The 21,562-nt window shown below is 40.1% G+C and overlaps 1 protein-coding gene across 3 annotated transcripts in view; it reads left to right on the top strand.

Annotated features, from left to right (window-relative positions):
* Positions 1 to 18,377, top strand: part of LOC135109224 (mutS protein homolog 4-like) — a 56,600-nt gene extending 38,223 nt beyond the window's left edge. The window contains exons 15-20 of one of the 3 annotated variants that reach the window (XM_064020440.1): positions 2,174 to 2,275; positions 8,288 to 8,401; positions 10,854 to 11,116; positions 12,584 to 12,761; positions 14,491 to 14,760; positions 14,861 to 15,210. In XM_064020440.1, the coding sequence (XP_063876510.1) occupies positions 2,174 to 2,275; positions 8,288 to 8,401; positions 10,854 to 11,116; positions 12,584 to 12,761; positions 14,491 to 14,760; positions 14,861 to 15,070 (1,137 nt within the window). In that variant the 3' untranslated portion in view covers positions 15,071 to 15,210. Of the gene's footprint in view, positions 1 to 2,173; positions 2,276 to 8,287; positions 8,402 to 10,853; positions 11,117 to 12,583; positions 12,762 to 14,490 lie in introns of all 3 variants that reach the window. The other 2 variants (XM_064020439.1, XM_064020438.1) reach the window with 2 other exon arrangements.
* The last annotated feature ends 3,185 nt before the right edge of the window (positions 18,378 to 21,562 follow it).

Here is a 21,562-nt window from a genome sequence, read left to right as displayed (position 1 = left end):
GTAACATACACCAACACACTACACAGACACACCGAACCAACCGCCATACAACAATCCAGACTAATTTTACGCCACTACAATGAAAATATACAGAAAACACACACAGATGAACCAAATCACTGTACTACAAACCAAACACAACTTCCCCAGCAACAGGCACCGAATACCTCATAAGAAAAAAACACACACACAAGAACACTTAAGCACCAGACTGACAATAACTTCGAAATCTGAGAGGAAAGAAAGAGAAGGAGAGTTCTTGGAGAAGGAGGAAGAAGTGAGTGTCTGCAAGGAGAGACGAGTGAAATGCCATGACGGGCCGAAGAGTATTGAAAAAGTTACGCGTTTGGTGGAGTGTTGACGTGGGTGGCTGGAGGAAGGCAGGATTATATAAGGAGATCAATATTTCTTTCTGGTGGAGGGAAGAGGACGTGGAGAGGAGGAGGAGGAGGAGGAGGAGAAGAAGAAGAAGAAGAAGTCCACTCACATTGCGGCCTTTATGTGTCACGAGATTAAGGTTTCCCAGGGAAGCGTCTTAAAATGTTTTGTTAATGCATTTTCTTTGACTCTCTCTCTCTCTCTCTCTCTCTCTCTCTCTCTCTCTCTCTCTCTCTCTCTCTCTCTCTCTCCGATTTTCACTTTCCAGTCCTGCTTTTCTCTTTTTCCCTTCTCTTTCTTTCTCTTTCTTTGTTTTTTTCTTTCACTTCTCTTTCCATATTGCTTTTTCTTTTTCCACTCTCTCCCATTTTCACTTTCCCATCCTGCTTCTCTCTTTTTCCCTCTCTTTCTTTCTCTTCTTTGTTCTCCCACTTCTCTTTCTCTTTGTCCTTCTCTTTCCTTTCTTTATTCTTACCCGTTTTTTTCTTTCTTTCTCTCTCTCTCATTTCTTTTTTCTTTCTCCTGTCTCTTTCCATACTGCGTCATGTCTCCTTTTTCCTTTATCTCTTCCTCTATTTCCCTCTTTCTTTCAAATCTTATGTCTTTCCCCTTCTCTCTTTCCTTCCTCCTTCCTGCATCTCTCTCTCCCTCTCTCTCTCTCTCTCTCTCTCTCTCTCTCTCTCTCTCTCTCTCTCTCTCTCTCTCCTTTTCTTTATTCCTCTCGTTTGTTTCCTCATTCTGTTTTAGTTCCTTGCTTCTTTTCTTGTTCGTATTTGCTTTACCTTTCCCTGTTTCCCTGTTTCCCTCATCCTCTCCTGTCCTTTCTTCTTTTTTCTTTTTCTCCTTTCTCTTTCTCCGTTTTCTGTTTCCCATTATATTCCTCTCTTTATTGTCCAGTTTCCTTCCTCCTCTTGGTATTGGTGATCATCTTTATTTCATTATTTATTCTTCCTCTTCTTTTTTTCCGTTCTATTTTCGTTTCTTCTTATTTTTTTTTTTTTATCTCCCAGCTTCCCTTCTTCTCTTTTCTGTGTCTTTCTATTGTCACTCTCTTTTTCCTTCCTTTCTTTCGTGTTTTTTGCCTTGTCTCTCCATTTATTCAGTGTATTTCATGTATCCATTACCTATCATTATTATTATTATTATTATTATTATTATTATTATTATTATTATTATTATTATTATTATTATTATTATTATCATTAATGACCATTTTCTTCCCTCAGTGAATCTCTTCCTCCTCTTTCTTCTCCTCCTATGCTCTCTTTTTCTCCTCTTCTTCCTCTCCTTTCTCTTCTTCTCTCTCTGGTTCCTTTTTTTTTCTCTCTCTTTCATCTTTGCCTTCTCTTCTCTTCTCCCTTGTCCTTTTTTTTTGTTTCTCTTTTTCCTCTTGTTTTCTTTTCGTTCTGTTTCTTTCTCATCCTTCTCCTCTTGTTACCTGTCTTTCTTTTACTTGTCTTTTATTTGTCTCTTGTTGTTGTTGTTGTTGTTGTTGTTGTTGTTGTTGTTGTTGTTGTTGTTGTTATTGTTGTTGGTGTTATTATTATTATTATTATTATTATTATTATTATTATTATTATTATTATTATTATTATTATTATTATTATTACTATTACTGTTTCTACTACTACTACTACTACTACTACTACTACTTTTCGTTTATTTATTCACCTTTTTACTCCCATCCTTTCGCCACACTCTATCTCCACCCCCTCTTCACCCCCCACCATTCCTGCCCTCCCTTCACTACCCTTCAGTTAATGACGTCACTCCCTCTCTCCCTCCCTCCCCTTAGTTCCTGAGTCCCGGCAGCCTCCTGATGGTGGTGACGGGTCCCAACATGAGCGGGAAGAGCACTTACCTGCGCCAGATTGCTCTCATTCAGGTACTCGCCCAGGTGAGGTTACCCCTTCTGTCCCCTCTTGTGGTGTTGTGTACCCAGCTGATTACGTGAATGGGTGATTAGGTGAGTGATCCGGGTGTAAGGTGGTTATTAGAAGGGTCTTTGGGGGTCTCTAGTTAATTTTGTTTTGTTTTGTTTTGTTTATTTGTTTGTTTGTGTGGTTTGTTGTCAGGTGATTAGGTGAGTGAGGTAAATGTAGGGGGGTTTTTACTAGGAGGGATCAAGATTTTTTTTTTTTTTTTTGTTTGATTTAGTTCTCGTTGTTCGTAAGTTAATTATTCATCTACTTTCATATGTTACGTATTGTTGGTGTTCTCTTGGTATTTTTTTTTTCTGTTACCGTCAGTCAGTCAGTCAGTAAACACGTCAGTCACTTAGTCAGTTAGTCTATCTCTTTTGCCTCTATTACCGTGGTTAAAGTCAATCAGTGAGTCTATACTTTTTTTTTTTACTTCTGTTACCATTTTCTATAAGTCAGTCAGTCTGTCAGTCAGTTAATCAGTCTGCCTGCCTCATTTGCCTCTGTTACCGAGCTTTAAGTCAGTTAGTCAGTCAGTCAATCAGTATGTCTGTCTGTATGTCTGTCTCTTTTCATTCTGTAAGCTCATTTCTAGGTTCTTAAACACTTTTTCTTCATCTCTCTTAAATTTGGAGCACCCTTGATAAAGTTAATAATATTGTTCTTAAAATTCTTTCCTCTTACCTCACGTGTGCTAATAGTTGTGGCTTCCTCGAGAAAGAGAGCTGTTGTATTATTATATTACTGTATTCGATTTCCTGCTTCTCTGCTCTTTTTAATTTAATTCCTAGGTTCTTAGATTTCTCTTCTTTTTCCTCCTGCTGTTATATTTAAGGCTTCATTAGAGAAAATAGTTCGTTTATTTACTCATAAATGATGCATTCGACTTTCCGTCTCCCTGCACTGTTTTTAATTACATTTCTTGGTTCTTAAATTTCTTTCCTTCCTCTCCTGCTGTTATATTTGAGGCTTCATTGGAGAAAATATAAATCTTACTTACTCATAATTGATGTATTCCACTTCCTGTCTCCCTCCACTCTTTTAATTTAATTTCTCGGTTCGTAAGCTTCTCTTCATTCTTTTCGTGTGACCGATTTCTGGATTTGTCGAAAAAACAGTTCTCTTATTTACTCATTATGGTGAGGCGTTCCTACTTCACTTCACTCTCTTTAATCTAATTCCGAGGTTCTTCATCTGTTCACTCTCTTCCTGGGTCAAATTTCAGGATTCGTCGAAGAATAGTTATCTTATTTGCTCAGTATATTAACACCCCATCGACTTTCTGCTTTTTTTTTCACTCCTTTTAATTTAATTTTTGGATTCTTCATCTCTTCTTCTTGTCCTTGTGTTATATTTTAAACTTCATCCGAAAAAAAAAAATAAATAAATAGCTATCTTATTTACCCATTCTATTAAGGCCTTCCTACCTCTCTTCACTCTTTTTAATTCAATCACTAGGCTCTTCTATTTCTCTTCTTCCTGTCCTGGGGTTATATTTAAGACTCCCTCGAGAATGTAGGCAGCTTCGTCTGTATGTATCTAAACGCTTCTCCTCCCCCTTCTCTCTCTCTCTCTCTCTCTCTCTCTCTCTCTCTCTCTCTCTCTCTCTCTCTCTCTCTCTCTCTCTCTCTCTCTCTCTCTCTCTCTCTCTCTCTCTCTCTCTCTCTCTCTCTCTCTCTCTCTCTCTCTGTGTGTATGTGTACGAAAGGCTATACTTATCTAACTTAGCCTAGAGAGCCCCGTGTTTTGTTTCTCGTTTTCTGTTCCCTGTGCAGCCCCGTCAGTGTTTCCAGCCAAGCGAATGGCCGGCCTCAGGTAAAGAAGTAAGGAGACTCCCACACACAGCGTCTCCTTAGTTAAGCTTGCATGGATTCTTGCTGCTGGGAATATTCCTTTTCTCCTTTGTGCTGTTGTGTTTGGTTTCTGGCTCACATTTTCTCAAGAGTTTTCGTGGCTTTGTTCCTCGTGTAAGGTGCTGTGTGACTGTGCTCTTGTGGTGAGTTTAGTTTGTCAGTCGGTCAGTGTCAGGTGTTAGTTGATCAGTCGTGGTCAGTTTGTCAGTCAGTTCATCAGTCATTCGTTCATTCGTTCAGTCAGTCGGTCAGTTAGTCAGTCAGTCAGTCAGTCAGTCAGTCAGTCAGTTATTCAGTCAGTCAGTCATTCAGTCAGTCAACCAATCATTTCTGGTGTAATTCTCTCTCTCTCTCTCTCTCTCTCTCTCTCTCTCTCTCTCTCTCTCTCTCTCTCTCTCTCTCTCTCCAGTTACCTCACAATATTCAAACACCGTAACTTCACAAAACAAGCACGTGAAAACCAAAGAAAGTGCCAATATTCGCCCTTCCTTTGTATTCTCTTGTGTACCTTTGTGTCCTATCTAAATACCACTTCTACAGGTCCCCAAGAGATCTACTAATATTTGTCCTTCATTTGTGTTCCTTCGTTTCTTTGTGTTCCCCCTTCTGTCCCTTCCCTCCTTCCCTCCCTCCCTCCCTCGCAGCATTTTCCTCCTCCACATCCCTCTAAACCCAACTCCTCACAGTCCGTCTTTCTCCTCCAATCTGTTGTAATTTCGTGCTCTTGAAATCTTCCCTCCTCTTTTAATCCCTTTATTCCTTACCTCCCACGTCCTCTTTTGCTTCGTTATCTCCCTCTTCTCCCTTTCCTTTTTCTGTTATTCCCCGTGTCTTGTTTCCTGCTCACTCCTGTCGCCAATGGATTAAACGATACAGTAAAGAGAGCAGTGATATACAGTGACAGATACGTGTAGGAGCTCTAAGGATGGCTCTAAGGATGACTGATTGACTGATGCAGTGAAACGTGTCTTATCGTGTCTTGCTGGCCTAGGGGTACACTTGGGTATGGCGTTTGTTGCTCATTGGATGGAAAGACAGCTAGTGACACGTGAAGGTAGAACGGGAACTCGAACTACGGAGAAATGATACCTGAGTTGTTTCATACGAGGGTTTTTGAAGGTGTACTGTAGAATATGAAGGTAGTAAAGAATGTGAGGTGGTAAAGAGTAATAGGAGAAAAAGTGTGGAGTGTCAGGACTTAGTGACGCGTGAAGATACAAAGGGAACACAAAGGAAGATGTGACACATAGAGGTGCTGGTGAATATGAGTCTCTTTGAAGCTGAAATGTAGAGGATGAAATAAAGGTAGCATGGAGTTGGGATTTAGTGACGCTTTAAGGTACGAAGGGAACTCAGAGGGATAAATGGTGCTTAGGAGGGTGTTTGTGTGGAGCTGTACTGTAGAAGCTAATATAGGGGTTGGATAGGAAAGGAGTAAGATAAAGTAAAGAAAAAATAATAATAATACTCATAAATATAAATAAATAAATAAATAAATAAATGATGTTGAGGTTAATTTTTTTTTCTTTATTTTTCTTTCACCCTTTCCTTTTTCTTTCCGTCTTTCTTCCTTTTTAATCCATGTGAAACTTCACTTCTTAATTCTTCTTTTCTAATTTCGCCTTTCCTGCCTCGTGTTTACTACTGAATTAACTCTTTTTTGTTGGGTGGTAAATAAATGAGTGGCCTTTCCTTTAATATTTGTGGTCTCTTGTGTCCCTGTGCCTGCAAAAAAATAAGCTGATTAAAAAAACAATCGTGCTCTTTGGGGTTAATCAAGTTATCAGTTTTATTTTCTATTCTCTCTCTCTCTCTCTCTCTCTCTCTCTCTCTCTCTCTCTCTCTCTCTCTCTCTCTCTCTCTCTCTCTCTCTCTCTCTCTCTCTCTCTCTCTCTCTCTCTCTCTCTCTCTCTCTCTCTCTCTTCCTCCTCGTTACATTCCCTTGTCCACCTCTCCCTTCATTCTCATTCCTGTCCCTTCTAGCACCACCACTACGCAGCCCTTCCCTTTCTTCCCTTCCCTTTATTTTTATCACGATTGTCTCCATTCTGGCACCTCCCCCGCATCCCTCTGTTATCAGTATCCACTTGTAGCGGGCTGGAGTGGAGGCAAGAGCTTCAGGTGTTGGTTAAAAGGCTGTTGTTGCCACCTTTGTATGGTCTAGACGTTAAGGACAACCAGCTGTTCCTTTCCTTTTATCGAAGTGCTCGCTTGTTGTTTTTCTTCCCCGTTTTCTGTTTCGTTTATTCAAGAGATTTTAGAGTTTTGCCATTTATTTAATTTTACAGTACGGTAGTTATTTTTTGGTTTACACGAAATACAATTACAATGAGAGCATACACAATAATAAGATCAGGAAGTGTTGTTTTCATCATCTTTTTTTTCTGCTGTTTACTCGATAAATTTTAAAAGTTTCACGTTCACAGGTTTATTTTCGCCTTACAATATGTATTTTTGACCTGTACGAAATAACCTTTGCGAAAACGTTCCAAATACACAAAGACTGAATAACATGAACAGTGCGTACGGTACTAAATGACACCAGGATTGAATGAATGAATAATACGCTACAATATATAGATTAAAAACGTTTCATATCAGCACGTAACTTTATCTTCAATTTCGCAACAGTGAACCATATGAAATCATTACACGAGGATTACAGGAGGATTACAGGAGGATTGAATGATGTTTTTCTTACATACAAAGACTGATAACGTTTCATGCCAGCAGGTTATTTAAGCCTTACATTCGACACCCTCATCTCCGCCACCAGTCTTGAGTGACACGTGGCTGAAGTCTCGAGGAATTCAGAATTATTTGAAGTGAGACCTGTCGGGTGCAGTTTTAGAGACAGACACCTGGACAGTCAGACACCCAGACACCCTTGTAACCCTCGCCCTGCCTTCACCCTGTCCTCGCCCCCGCTGTGTTATGGTGCAAATGTCCCTCCCTGCCCTTCATAACGGTGCGCGGCCCTTGCTGTCCCTGCCTCGCCGTGCTGCATTGAATAAAGATAATGGTTTCCGACACCCACGCTCAGAACACACAAGACTTTCTACAATTCTCAGCTTCGTTCTGTTCTTCTCAGTGATGCAGGAGTTAGCAATTAAATTCAGTCTTTCGTGTCTTTTTAACTGATGAACTGTTGATCTCTCGGCTTAATTGCGTGTCTTTTTTTTTCTTCTTCTTTCGTCACTTTTTGGCTCTCTTACTAATGCACGAGTTTGCTTGTATATTCTGTTTTTTTTAGGTCCACGATACTAATTTGGTTCATGCATCTGGGTTACGTTAGTTTGTTAGAGTAGGTTAGGTTAAGTTAGGTTAGGTTAAGTTAGGTTAGGTTAAGTTAGGTGAGGTAAAGTTAGGTTAAGTTAGGTTAGGTTAGGTTAGGTTAGGTTAAGTTAGGTTAGGTTAGGTTAGGTTAAGTTAGGTTAGGTTAAGTTAGGTTAGGTTAAGTTAGGTTAGGTTAGGTTAAGTTAAGTTAAGTTAGGTTAGGTTAAGTTAAGTTAAGAGAGAGAACTTCACTTAACCAAACCTAACTTAAGTCATGGCACGTGTAGCTAGATTGAGGCTTATCGAGAAAAAAAAAAAGATACTTGAGAGGTTGAGTTACATTAGGTTTAGTAAAGTTAGGTTAGGATGAGATCATTCTAACCTAAGCCATCGCAAGTATAGCTAGACAGACTAATGTTTAGCTAGAAAAAAAAAACATACAACTTTAGCTAGACTACGTTCTGTTATATTAGCCTTAGTAAAGTTAGGTTAAGATCCATGAGGCAAACTTAACCTAACCTAACTTCAGTATAGGTAGATTGCCTGATGTTTAGCGTGAACAGCACACAGAAAACTGACCGAGGTTTATCGAAGAAAAAAAAAAAAGAGAGAATTGAGAGGTTAGGTTACATTAGGTTAGCTTAGGATGAAGTCATTCTAACCTAACATAAATCATCGCAAATATAACTAGAGCGACCAGTGTTTAGCTAAAAAAAAAAAACATAACTTTAGCTAGACTACGCTGTGTTATATTAGCCTTAGTGAAATTAAGTTAAGATCCATGAGGAAACCTTAACCTAACCTAACTTGACTGTAGCTAGACTGCCTGATGTATAGCGTGAACAGCACACTTCACAGATCGGGAGCTTCGTGCCTGCGGAGATAGCGTCCCTGCGTCCGGTGAAGAAAGTGTTCACCCACCTCAGCTCCGAGGACCATCCGGAGGGCAACGAGTCCACCTTCCAAGTGCAGGTAAGCCGCAGGGGGACTTCATTCCTCCACTAATCGTTTTAACACCTTCATTTCCGCCACTTCACCGCCATTTGAGAGCCGTCCCGCCGCGCTCCTCCTTTCCCTCCGCCTCACGCCTCGCTGCTACGGTTGTTTAAAGGTGGATTTGTCTTATAATATTACACAGTCTTCTACTTCATTGTCTCCTACTGCAAACTATATATTTTCTAAGTTCCGTTTACTTAATGTTTTAAAATATCCGCTTTCTGAGTTAATTAAGGGTAGGTTTTAACATGAATTCTTAGAAAGTACAAAATCTTAACTAATTAACTATGAATAAAGTAAAAATAAATAAATAAAAAATAGAGATACAAACTTCCATTACAATAACTTTACTATTCTGTCATCTTACCCCTTTGATTTCAAGCGTGTAATAAAAATTCCTTCAGAGCAAAACAACATAACCTTGAACACCACACATACCTGCTGTTGTTCGCCCTGTAAATTTCCACCAGCAGGACACCGCCGTGACAACACAAGCGGGGCAGTACCACTCCATGTATCTCGTTTATATCTTTGGCCTTCTTATATATCTAGTTTCTATCTTTGTTCCCCACAGTACACTACATAATCTAATATCATAGTAGTGTATGTGTGTGTGTGTGTGTGTGTGTGTGTGTGTGTGCGCAGTACTCAATCCAATTTCAAACTTACATTCAGGATGATATCTCGAAAATTCTTGCGAGAAACGATTCAATTTGCCGTCAATTTTGAGAGTTTGTTGAAACATGTGACCAGACTGACACGCTCTCTCTCTCTCTCTCTCTCTCTCTCTCTCTCTCTCTCTCTCTCTCTCTCTCTCTCTCTCTCTCTCTCTCTCTCTCTCTCTCTCTCTCTCTCTCTCTCTCTCTCTCTCTCTCTCTCTCTCTCTCTCTCTCTCTCTCTCTCTCTCTCTCTCTCTCTCTCTCCCTGACACTAGCAACACGTTATTCAAAACTTGTGGAAATAAGACGTAATTTATGAAGAAACTTGTCACACTTTTGCTTGTGTGTGTGTGTGTGTGTGTGTGTGTGTGTGTGTGTGTGTGTGTGTGGGTGTGGGTGTGTTTCGTATTCTGTGTACGTATGTATATTTCTTGTTTTTCCAATATGATCTATTAAAGGTATCTCTCTCTCTCTCTCTCTCTCTCTCTCTCTCTCTCTCTCTCTCTCTCTCTCTCTCTCTCTCTCTCTCTCTCTCTCTCTCTCTCTCTCTCTCTCTCTCTCTCTCTCTCTCTCTCTCTCTCTCTCTCTCTCTCTCTCTCTTCCAACCTCATCTAATTTCGCTTCTCTTACATGCATCGAGTAAATTTCATGGCCTTATTTAACCTTTTTACGGGCCTTTGTCTTAATTAACTATTCTATTAAACTCTAATCTGGTCAAGTATCGCGTCTAATCACATTCTAATTCTCTTTTGATTTATTACATTTCTTTTTGACTCTTCTTTTATATCACGTAAGAGTTAATAAGTCGTAAGTGTTAATAGGTTGCATAATTTTATCTTCCTCCTGCTGTGTGTGTGTGTGTGTGTGTGTGTGTGTGTGTGTGTGTGTGTGTGTGTCATTTCAGCATCTCACAAATACCAGAAATAGCTATCAAAGGAAAGTTATGGAACCAGGAAAACTGTTGGGAAGCTTATTGGATTTTTGGAATAAGTTAAATGTTTCTTTTTTACCTTTTTTTTTTTTTTTTTTATTTTATTTTCACGTCAAACTTCCGGTTGTTGGAGTTATCCCTCAAAAGTATATTCCCGGGGTCTCCAATTTCTGCCTCTCTCCCCTCCTTTCCTTTTTACTTTACTCCCCCCACCTATAATCCCTCTTAACTCCCCTATCCTCCCCATTTTCCTCTCATTTTTCCCACATTTCGTACGTTTTTCATTTCCTTTCCATTCCTTTCGTTTTCAGAATCTGCTCTCTCAATTTATTTTCCAATTTACTCTTTTCTATTAGTATTTGTATGTTACTCCCTCTTGTCTTTATTCTTTCCCTTTTCTGCCTGCTTGCCTGTTTCTCTGTCTGTCTGTCTGTCTGTTTGTCTGTCTGTCTCTCAATTTAATTTCTTAGGACTCTTTTTTTTGTTTGCTTCTCAGTCTATCTGTATTTTTCTGTCTGTTTGGCTGTTTGTCTACCTGTTTGTCAGTCAGTCAATTTCTTTTTAAGTAACACTAATTTCTGTATGTTTGTCTGTATGTCTGTTTGTATGTTTGTTTGTTTGCCTGTCTATCTGTCTATCTAACTGTCTGCCTGTCTTTCTGTCAGTCTGTTTGTCTTTACTAGTAACACTCATTTTTGTCCTTTTACTTGTCTCTCTTCTTACACCTTTCTATAGACAACACTCATGTTTACCTGTCAGTCTGTGTCAGTGTGCGTCTGTCAGTAACAGTTTCCTGCATACTTGTCTGTGTGTCCGCTTGTAACGCCCTCCCTCACAGATGAACGAGGTGGCTCACATGATGGTGGGCACGGACGAGAGAGGGAGAAGAGCAGGGGGAGGATCAGGCAGGGAATCAGCTGGAGCAGGATCTGATTCCCTTGTATTGTTGGACGAACTGGGCTCCGGAACGTCACTGGAGGAGGGCGGGGCCTTGGCATGGGCGGTGGTGGAGGCGCTGAGCCATGTCGGTGCTACAACTATCCTGGTGACACACACGCTCTTCCTCACGCGCCTGGCTGCTCTCTACCCCAATGTGACCAAGTACGTCAGGTTAAGTTAGATTGATGTTACCAAGTCATTCTGCGTGAGGTTAAGTTATGCTTGGCTAGGTTAGGCTTGGCTTGGTTAGGTTAGGTTAGGGTCATATTCTGAAACGTTTTGGTGATAAGATTGTATGTAGATAAGGGAGAATATAGCTATGAGAGAGAATGAGAGAGAGAGAGAGAGAGAGAGAGAGAGAGAGAGAGAGAGAGAGAGAGAGAGAGAGAGAGAGAGAGAGAGAGAGAGAGAGAGAGAGAGAGTAATATTTCTCTCTCTCTCTCTCTCTCTCTCTCTCTCTCTCTCTCTCTCTCTCTCTCTCTCTCTCTCTCTCTCTCTCTGGACCTGCAGCACGCGAGATAACGTAGTGTTCATTTCGGCAAATCCTCCTTTTTTTTTAATCTCATCTACTTTCACCATTTTTCGTCAAAGCTGCATGCAAGATTTTTCTCCCTATTTTTTGTTCCTTCCCTTTCAGTTGCCACCAGTGTGCTGTCATAGGATTAGGTGCTTCCCAGGATGACAAGAAGATAATGATGATGCTTTAGTTTTATATGCAATCTTTCATCATCCTATACCTGATTTACATTAAGAGTAGGTTTGTTTGTTCTTTGTGTTATTTTGTGTTCCTTTGCCTTTCTTTGTTCGAGATTCACCTTCTTTTTCCTCAGTTTCTTTTTTTTCCGAATTATGCTGTTGTTTGTTTTCCTTTGTGCTCCTTTGTGTTTCTTTGTTTTTTTCTTTCAGATTATCAACATTACTACTTCACTTCCCCTTCCTCAGTTCCCTTTCCGCACTGTTGTCGTTTGTTTCTCCTTTATTTTTCTTTGTGTTCATTTATGTGTTTAAGATTACCTATATTAGTATTTGACCTTCCTTTATTTCAGTTCCCTTTTACGTATTTTGATGGTAAGTTTTTCCTTTACGTTCCTTTGTGTGTCTGTCTTTCTCTTTCTTCAAGATTAGCCACAGTAGTATTTCACCCTCCTTTTTTCAGTTCCTTCTCCATATTTAACCCTTAATTAATCCATTACTTTTCTGTACCTGTATACCTTCTCATCTCTCGGTTTCATCTCGCTTGGTTACGAGATTACCTAAATTATTGTCTCTCCTTTTTTCCTCCTCATTCCCCTTTCTTCCTTAATGAAATACCTCTCTTTTTTATTACCTCCTCACCTTCTTCACCTTTTCCAGTTATCACTAACACCAGATTACGTGTATGGGATGAAATACATTAGTACTTCACCCTTCTTTTTCTGAATTCCCTTCAGTTACACTTACCTGCCTGCCTTACCCCTTCATCTATCACCTGGAAAGCTTGGAGGGGCAAGAATGGCGGGTACATCTTACACACCTGGTTAAGAAAGGCGTAATTTGTACAAACAACACTTTTTTTCTTATTTCTTTAACACCTCACCTTTCTATGCTTCTCTGTCCCACTCACCTGCTTGCGTCACCCCCCCCCCCCAGCTATCATCTGGAGAGCTTGGAGGGGCAGGAAGGGCGGCTACACCTTACCCACGTGGTGAAGAAAGGCGTGACTCGCACCACACACTACGGCCTGTCTCTTGCCGCCCTCACGCCCTTCCCACAGCCACTCCTGCAGCGCGCCCAGCAGCTTGCACGCTCCATGGCCCCGCCCACTCAGGTCTGTATGTAAAAACCGGGATTAGTTATCAGAAAGGTCAAAATGATAACACAAAAAAAGGTTTCCCTCTCTTTTTTCTGATTTACTTCTGCTGGAGTCATGCGTGTGGGTCCCTCAGGAAGCCAGTTCACCTCCCCTGCGGCTCGTTTTACCCTTCATGCACCAGCGATAAATCAGGTGTCTAATTGGAAAGTCATGTATTCCTCGTGTTTTTGAGGCTAGCGGGAATTACAAGCGCAAATCGAGGGGAGGTAGTGTGCGGGGAAGTGAAACACGGGTAGCTGCGCCCGAAGAGTGTATTTTTTTTAACATGAGCGGTAGGGTGTGCAAGGTAAGAATGCGAGTGAAATAGGAGAGGAGAGAACTTAGGTATAGTAAATTCCACTTCAGTTCATTGTTATTTTTGTTTATTTGTTTGCCGTGTTAATACCTTGCTACAAATACGAGTAGTTCTTGGTTTCCAAACAGATACTTTTTTTTTCACTTTTTTTCTTTCTTTTCTTTTTCTTTTTTTTTACGGTCATTACCTGAAAAAAAAGAGTTTAAAAATTTTTGTTGACATTTTTTGTGTTTTTTAATTAAACGCTCTTCATGCATGTGTTTTTCGTGAGAGAGAGAGAGAGAGAGAGAGAGAGAGAGAGAGAGAGAGAGAGAGAGGAGAGAGAGAGAGAGAGAGAGAGAGAGAGGGGTTGGGGAAGGGATGGTAGCTGATTAACTCTCTCTCTCTCTCTCTCTCTCTCTCTCTCTCTCTCTCTCTCTCTCTCTCTCTCTCTCTCTCTCTCTCTCTCTCTCTCTCTCTCTCTCTCTCTCTCTCTCTCTCTCTCTCTCTCTCTCTCTCTCTCTCTCTCTCTCTCTCTCTCTCTCTCTCTCTCTCTCTCTCTCTCTCTCTCTCTCTCTCTCTCTCTCTCTCTCTCTCTCTCTCTCTCTCTCTCTCTCTCTCTCTCTCTCTCTCTCTCTCTCTCTCTCTCTCTCTCTCTCTCTCTCTCTCTCTCTCTCTCTCTCTCTCTCTCTCTCTCTCTCTCTCTCTCTCTCTCTCTCTCTCTCTCTCTCTCTCTCTCTCTCTCTCTCTCTCTCTCTCTCTCTCTCTCTCTCTCTCTCTCTCTCTCTCTCTCTCTCTCTCTCTCTTTCGGCAAATATCTTTTCACAACAACCTTTCTGTCATCTTTTTTTTTCTTTGGTGTTGTGATATGATTGTGTGGAAGTTTTTGATGTCGAAATGGGGGTCACAGATTTTTTCTCTTTATCAGACGTGTGTGTGTGTGTGTGTGTGTGTGTGTGTGTGTGTGTGTGTGTGTGTGTGTGTGTGTGTGTGTGTGTGTGTGTGTGTGTTAACCAAAAGGAAAGGGAAAGATAAGGAGGTCTATGTTCTTTATATCGTTTTCTAGGAACAAGTGGTGAACAAAAGGGGACAGCAAGAGAGAGAGAGAGAGAGAGAGAGAGAGAGAGAGAGAGAGAGAGAGAGAGAGAGAGAGAGGAGAGAGAGAGAGAGAGAGGAGAGAGAGAGACCCCCAGGAACTCTAACTCCTACATGATCGTAGTAAAGAGGTCAGGTACACTACTTGGTAAATAATTCACACACACACTATATCATCACCACGTAACAGTAGGAAAAATACAAATACGAATAATAATAATACGAAAAATTAAGAGTGCTCATGATATTACGACAAAAAAAAAAAAAAAGAAAAGTCCTTTCACCTCTTCATTTTTTCCTGTCTCCTTTGTGCAGATGAGCGTGGTCGATGACAAGGAGGAGGAGGCGGAGGAAGGGCGCCACGCTGTGTACCGCCTGGCTCACCGCCTCATGGCCTTGGCGAGCACCCTGCCTAACCTCGCCAACATTTCCAGTGCATCCAGACCCCCCTTGGACACATCACACTCAGACACACTCGAGGCCTCACGTGTGGCATCATCCTCGTCCTTCCACATATCAGGACGTATTGAGGCCGCAGGAACCAAAACGCCCTCTGATGTATCCGGCCAAGGCTCCTGTGATGGGGTAAGATCGTTACAGAAGACAAATCATGGTGTACCAAATGCTCCACTGGTGCCTTACAATCTATCACCCAACACTAACGCCTCTACTGATACTATACCAGCCTCTGCTACCAATGGAGGAGACACCAATCACTCCATCCAGGGCCGAGGGAATACAGTCAATGCGGGGACGAGTCTGGAGACCCAAGGGACGGAGGAACTCAGGGAACAACTGGAGGCGCTACGCAAGGAAATTCCTGGGGCAAGTGTCGGGCATGGAGGTGCTACAGGGAGAGGCGGGGCAGGCGTGTGGGGAGCCGCGGCCGTGCTGAGGCAAGGTAAAGTGTTAATGGCCCTTGTACCTCTTGATTCCTTGATTTTGTGTCGTTTTTATCTTGGTATTGAAAGGAACGATGCAGCTGACTCACTGACGCGAGGCTTCACGTGCTCTGCTTTGTGTCAGGCTCAGATTTTTATCATGAGTTATTAGTGATTGGACAGATTTTTTAGTGATAGTGAGTTTTTTCTCGTTAGTCAGATAGGAATGGAGCTGATTCACTGACGCAAGGCTGGAGGTGCTTTCCTTTTTACCAGTAGAGCTGTTAGTGAGTGAGCTGATTTTTGTATTGATAGATAGTGGTGATTTCTAAGATTGATATAATGGAGCTGATTCACTGACGCAAGGCTGGAGGTGTTTTTTGCGTTGTGCCAAGGTGAGATTTTTATCGGAGGAGTTATTAGTGTCTGAGAGCATTTTTTTTTATTGATAGGCAATATCGTTTTTTTATTTTATTTATTTTTCAGTAACTAGATAAGGAATGGAACTGATTGAGAGTTGTAAGGCTAAAGGTGTTTTTTTTTTAATCGAAAGAGTTATTAGTGACTGAAATTTATTTATTTTTTTATTGATAGACAGTGGCTGTTTTTTTTATTTTTTTATGAATCAAACAAGTAATGGAGCTGATTAAGAGACGATGTTTGGGTGTTTTGTTTCCTATCAGACTGAAATCTTTATCTGAGAAGCTGTTAGTGACTGGACAGAACTTTTTATTGATAGCCAGTGACATTTCTCCATGAAGCAAATAAGTAAAGCAGTTGACTCAAGGACGCAAGGCTGGAGGCGCTTCATGATGTGTTACACTAAAAAAAAATGATCGGTAAAGTTTTGCGGTGATTCCAGACATTTTTTTCACCTGTGTGCTTAGTGGCGGATTTTCAATGTAAGGAATAGTGCAGGTAAATCACAAACACGAGACTTTTGATGCTTAATTTCTGTGACAAACTTGGATGACTTCTATCACTGAACTTTGTGGCGATTGCATTAAACTTATGGGTAACGCGCCATGAGTCTCGTGGGAAAATGCGATTCGTGATAATTATGCTGCCGTGTTGGCGTGGAGGGCTTGGGGAAGGATTGTAAGCAGTATAGCGGCATCTTGAGGAGCTAAAGATATAGATAGATAGATAGCAAAGGTGTAGCGATTTCAAACGAGGAGGTGTTATGAGGTATCTTGTAGGCGTGGAGGGTTTCATGGAAGGTTTCGTGATTGGGAGAACCTTAGAGAAGGGCTGGAAGGAGTTTAATGGCGTCTTGTGGCGCTGAAGATATAGATAACAGAGTTGTAGTGATGACAAACGAGGAGAGTTATGAGTTACCGTGATGGCCTAAGAGATTTACGTAAAGTTTGGAAGCAATATAGAGACGTCTTGAAAGTTATAGATAGCAGAGATGTAGCGATGACAAACGAGGAGGCTTATGAATTACCGTAATGACATGAAAGGTTTGATGAAAGGTTTCGTAGGGTTTTTGAGTTATCGTGATGGATTGAGAGGTTAAGAGTTGGAAGCAGCATAGAAGTGTCTTGAACGGCTTAAGTTATAGATGTCAAAGGTGTAGCGGTGACAAACGAGAACAAGCTGTTTGCAACTGTCTGCGTGATGCCTGGCGCCGCGCTGCAGACATCACACGCCACACCAGTCATCACTCAGGAGCTCCACACTGGCAGGTCACGCACGGCTGTGTTAATGCCACCTAAGCAAACTACACGAGGATTCTGATGTGAAAGATTACCGAATGTTATTTCAGTCTTGATTAATTTTTCTGTCGTAACCTTACGTAATTTTCGTGAAGGGGAGGAAATGTGTGTGTGTGTGTGTGTGTGTGTGTGTGTGTGTGTGTGTGTGTGTGTGTGTGTGTGTGTGTGTGTGTGTGTGTGTGTGTGTATTCGTATGCATGTTAGTATAGGAAAGTAACTTCACAGGAACATCTTGAGGGTGAAAACTTAAAACATTCACAAAAAACAAACAAAAAAAGAACAAAAAGAACAAAAAAGAACAAAAAAAACAACAACACTTGAGAGAGAATATACAACACACAAATGACCCGGTACCCAGAGACTCGAAACCCCATAGAGCAACACAAACAAAGGCACGCACACAAACACGCACTCACGCACATATACACAGATATTGGTTTCGGAGAGCAGCAATCTGGGCAAAGCTAGGAATGGAATAGCATGGAATATCACTTTTTGTACAGCCGCAGGAAATGTGAGAGGCGGGTAATATGAAGCAGAGGGGCTTGGGAGGGCTAGCGATATTGGCTGTACATAATCATTTAGTGGCCGTGATGAGTGGCTCTTGGCTGGCTTCGAGGAGGATATATGAGAGCCAAAGTGGAACATAATTATCTCGCCTCCTCTTCCTTCTCCTCCCGACTTGCCATATGACTCCGGATGGGAAGGAAATCTGAGGTTTTTCTTTTTTTTGACAGCCATATTTCTTGTTTGGCTTTATATTTGCTAGGTTGTGGGATCCTTATTTCTTTCTGCGACACTGAGATCTCCATAGTTACAGTATATCTAGTTAAGATGTTGTGGAAGGAAGAAAATCTGTCTTACAAGTGTACTTTTTATTTGGTTTCATATTGGCTGTGCTGCTGAGTAAGGCTGGTATGCTAGATTAGGTTATCCATTGTCGTATTCAAGTGTTCAGAGGTTAAGGACTGAAAGTAGAGAAGTTGTCCTTTCCTCAACTTCATTTTCTTGTTTGGTTTTATTATTGCTCTACTATAAATTAAGTTTGCTTCAGCTTGATTAAGTTATCCATATTGTTGAGTGGAGTGACTTCATTATACTGGGTTAAGTTACTCATTGATATATCCAAGTGTTGAAATGTTGAGGACCAAAAGGAAGAAATGTTTCTTTTCACAGCTCTGTTTCTTGTTTGCAAAGTTCCTTCTGCTATTTTAAGTTATCCATAGTTATTTGTATATTTAAGTGTTAAGAGGACTGAAAGGAAGGAGTCTAGCTTTATATAACTTTATTTCTTGTTTGCTTACGTCTTTGTTGAGGTGTAGATTAAGTTCGCTCCGCTAGGTTAAGTAATCCGTAATTATTCGTATGTGTAAGTGTTAAGAGGACTGAATGGAAGGGAATCTTATTTTTTACAACTCTACTTTTTTTTTTTTTTTGTATGCTGATTTGTGGAAAAGTTAGTTCTGCTCCCTTAAGTTATCCATAGTTATTCTTATATGTAAATGTTTAGAGGACTGAAAGGAAGGGAATCGTATCTTTTTATAACTATTTATTTTTCTTTTTTTCGTTCCATATTTGCTGAGCTGTGATGTTGTTTTATATATATATATATATATATATATATATATATATATATATATATATATATATATATATATATATATATATATATATATATATATATATATATATATATATATATATATACGAGTATATATATACTACCATATTTCTTGTTTTATTTCGTATTTGTTGACGTATAAATTAATTTGTTTCTGCTAGGTTAAGTTATCACGTAGCTAAGTGTTGAGGAATGAAAGGATGGAAATCTTATCTTTTTACAACTATTTCTTGTTTGGTTTCCTCTTTAGTGAGCTGCAGATTAAGTTGGTTCTGCTAGGTCAAGTTGCCTCTAAATGTTGAAACGCTGAAGACTGAAAAAATGAAAAAGTGATGTTAAGCTGGGAATTAATTCTTTATCGTGTGCCTCCCTTCCCTCGCTGAGACCCAACAAATGGAGCTCAGTGACCTCCGGTGGCCAGCAGCTGGTGGGGAAGGATCGTTTTTGTGTGTAAAGCACGAGGATCTATTACAAGAACCATTTAGAGGCGGTAATGAAACAGGGAGGCGATATTTTACCTTATTTGTACTGAAAGGCGATTCTGGATACACACCAACAATTTTTGATGGATTTAAACACATTGACCTACTATTGATTTCCATTATATTTATCTATTTATTTACTTATTCATTTTATTTATTTATTTATTTACTTGATCTTAAGTCCTCTGATCTGTTTAATATGCGACTCGTAAAATTTATTTAGGGAAGAAAGTTGAATTTTTTTTATTTTTCATTTTTTATTTATTTTTATTTGGTGCAGCTTGTGAAGGAGCTGTGATGAATCATAAGGTTTTTTTAGTTAATTGGTGAGTTCGTCTGTCCAGCAGTTGGTCAGTCTGTCAATCAGTCTCTCACTCAGCCACTCAGTCAAATATTTAGTTAATCACTTAGTTTGTTTTTCATTTAGTTAATTAGTTGGTCAGGCAGTTTGTTATCTGGTTTATTAACAATAGTGCAAAAATACAAACAACAGTTGCCCTACATGGCGATACCATAAAGTCCAGCGAGTTTAATCTCCACAGATCAAGTAGACATTGATACATGAACTAATTACTTGCTGTATATGAAGAGCTCCACGTAGACCAATAACAAGCAGCGGCCGTTGCCAGATACTGCTATTTCGAATGAAACTTGTAGCATATGCCATCACTACTTTAGCCAACTGTGCATTCAGGTATCGTATAACATGCATACATTTTAAGTTTCCATGCGTTTTTATGGTTGTCTTTCCAACTTGCACCAAACACTGAACACTAAAAGGTTTGCATTTTATTTAACTCTGCGTGAAAGTTTTCAGCCGTTCTTTTTTTTTTTTTTTTAAACATTGACAAAATTTACTTTAATCCTCTCGGAAGCATCTATTCAATTGTAAGGTAGAACATAACATTGATTTGGATAGTCTGCAGTCAGTGTCTGCTGTCCATGCTGTGTCGTACACATATCTTATAACGTTAACATTCATTCCTTATACTCTTATTCCCTCCATTTATTTAATTGTGAGATACAATATATTTATTTTGAATAACCTGGATAATTTTCACTAGGGAGTCTATCAGTAATGTGTCGTTTTTTTTGTATCTTGTTTCTAAACACCTCTCCTCCAATTTTGATAATCCTTTTGGCTTTCTTTTTACGGACTGGCGCCTTAGTAGGCTTTTTTTTTTTCTTTCCTTTTGTTGCCCTTGGCAGGAGCCCCTCTTATATAAGACCAAAAAAAAAAAAAAAAATCCTTTCCCGCTTTTATTTCCTCCATACGAGGCACCTCTCAAATTCCCTCCTTCCCTCTAGTACCTTGAAATGAAAAGTGTTCGCCGCACGTTTCTACACAAGGCGGGAAAACGTGGACCAGTTAGCGAGTGAGAGAATCAACCAGTGGCTGCGTTGCCACCACACTCGCGTCAACTCAGATGGCAGGACTACCGTCACAGAAATGATGGGACGCGGTACAGACAGTGCAAAAATAACAAATAACTAAACAAAAACAAAAAATAAAATAAAATAAATAAATAAATAAATAGATAAAAATGACTCCCTCTACAACACTTTCATATAGTTAGTTGTTAGACTCCCTCCATTTTACTAATAAAGAGAGAAGCGAAAATATAGAAATTCGATGGACTAGCAAAGTGAAGCAATCCATCAGCGAAATTACTAAAAGGTATTTCAGGAAACAAGGAAATTCCCCGCCTGGACATAACGTTAAGTGGGTTACAGGGTCGTGTGTCTTTTATCGCCTTACCTCCTTGTGAAATATATGACAGTAGGATTATTATATTTACATAACGGCCACTTTGAGTCACTTAGAGAGAGAGAGAGAGAGAGAGAGAGAGAGAGAGAGAGAGAGAGAGAGAGAGAGAGAGAGAGAGAGAGAGAGAGAGAGACTAGTTGATCTTTTCGGTCTTTTCCTCTTTTTTTCTTTTTCCTCTTTTCCTTCTTCCTCTTTTCCTCCTTTCCTATTATTTTTTTCCTTTTTTTCTTCCTTTTCTATTTTCTTTTTTTCTTTTTTGTCTTTTCTCATTTCCTCTTTTCTTTTCCCTTTTTTCTTTTCTTTTCCTCCTTTTCTCTCCTGCATTTATAACCATTTTGATATTGCTTTTCTTTTTAATTTCACTTTTCTTTTTCTTTTTTAACTCTATCGTCCTCTTCCTTCTTTCCTTCCTTGTGTTTTCAGGCATTTTTCATTCTCCCTTCGTCTCTTCTCCCTCTCTCTTCCTTTCCTCCTATATTTGCACTCCCACCATTTTTTTTTCCATTCTGTTCCTTTCTCTTTTATCCTCCCAATCATTTGCTCTATCACCAGTCATCTCTTATTCTCTCCTCCCCCTTTCTTCCATTCCCCCTTTCCTCCCACACGTTTGCGCTATGAGTATTCTCAGTCATCTTTTATTTCCTCCTTCCCTTCCTCCCTCTTTCCTTCTTCCATCACACATATTTGCAGTCTTACTTATCATATTTTACTCTCTCCTTCAGTATTCCTCCTTTCCTTCTACAGGTTTACATTATTATCAGCCATATTTTTATTCATGTCTATCTTCCTCCCTCCCTCCCTTTCTTCATTATCCTTTTCTTCCTTCTTTCTCTCCCTTCCTTCCCTCGTCCTTTTACTTCCCTTGACTTATCTCCTTTTCCCTATCTCCGTTTCTTGGTTCATCATCCTTCTCTCCC

The sequence above is a fragment of the Scylla paramamosain genome, chromosome 18 (assembly GCF_035594125.1).
Source record: "Scylla paramamosain isolate STU-SP2022 chromosome 18, ASM3559412v1, whole genome shotgun sequence".
NCBI classification, from domain to species: domain Eukaryota; kingdom Metazoa; phylum Arthropoda; class Malacostraca; order Decapoda; family Portunidae; genus Scylla; species Scylla paramamosain.
This window is presented reverse-complemented; position numbering and strand designations above follow the sequence as displayed.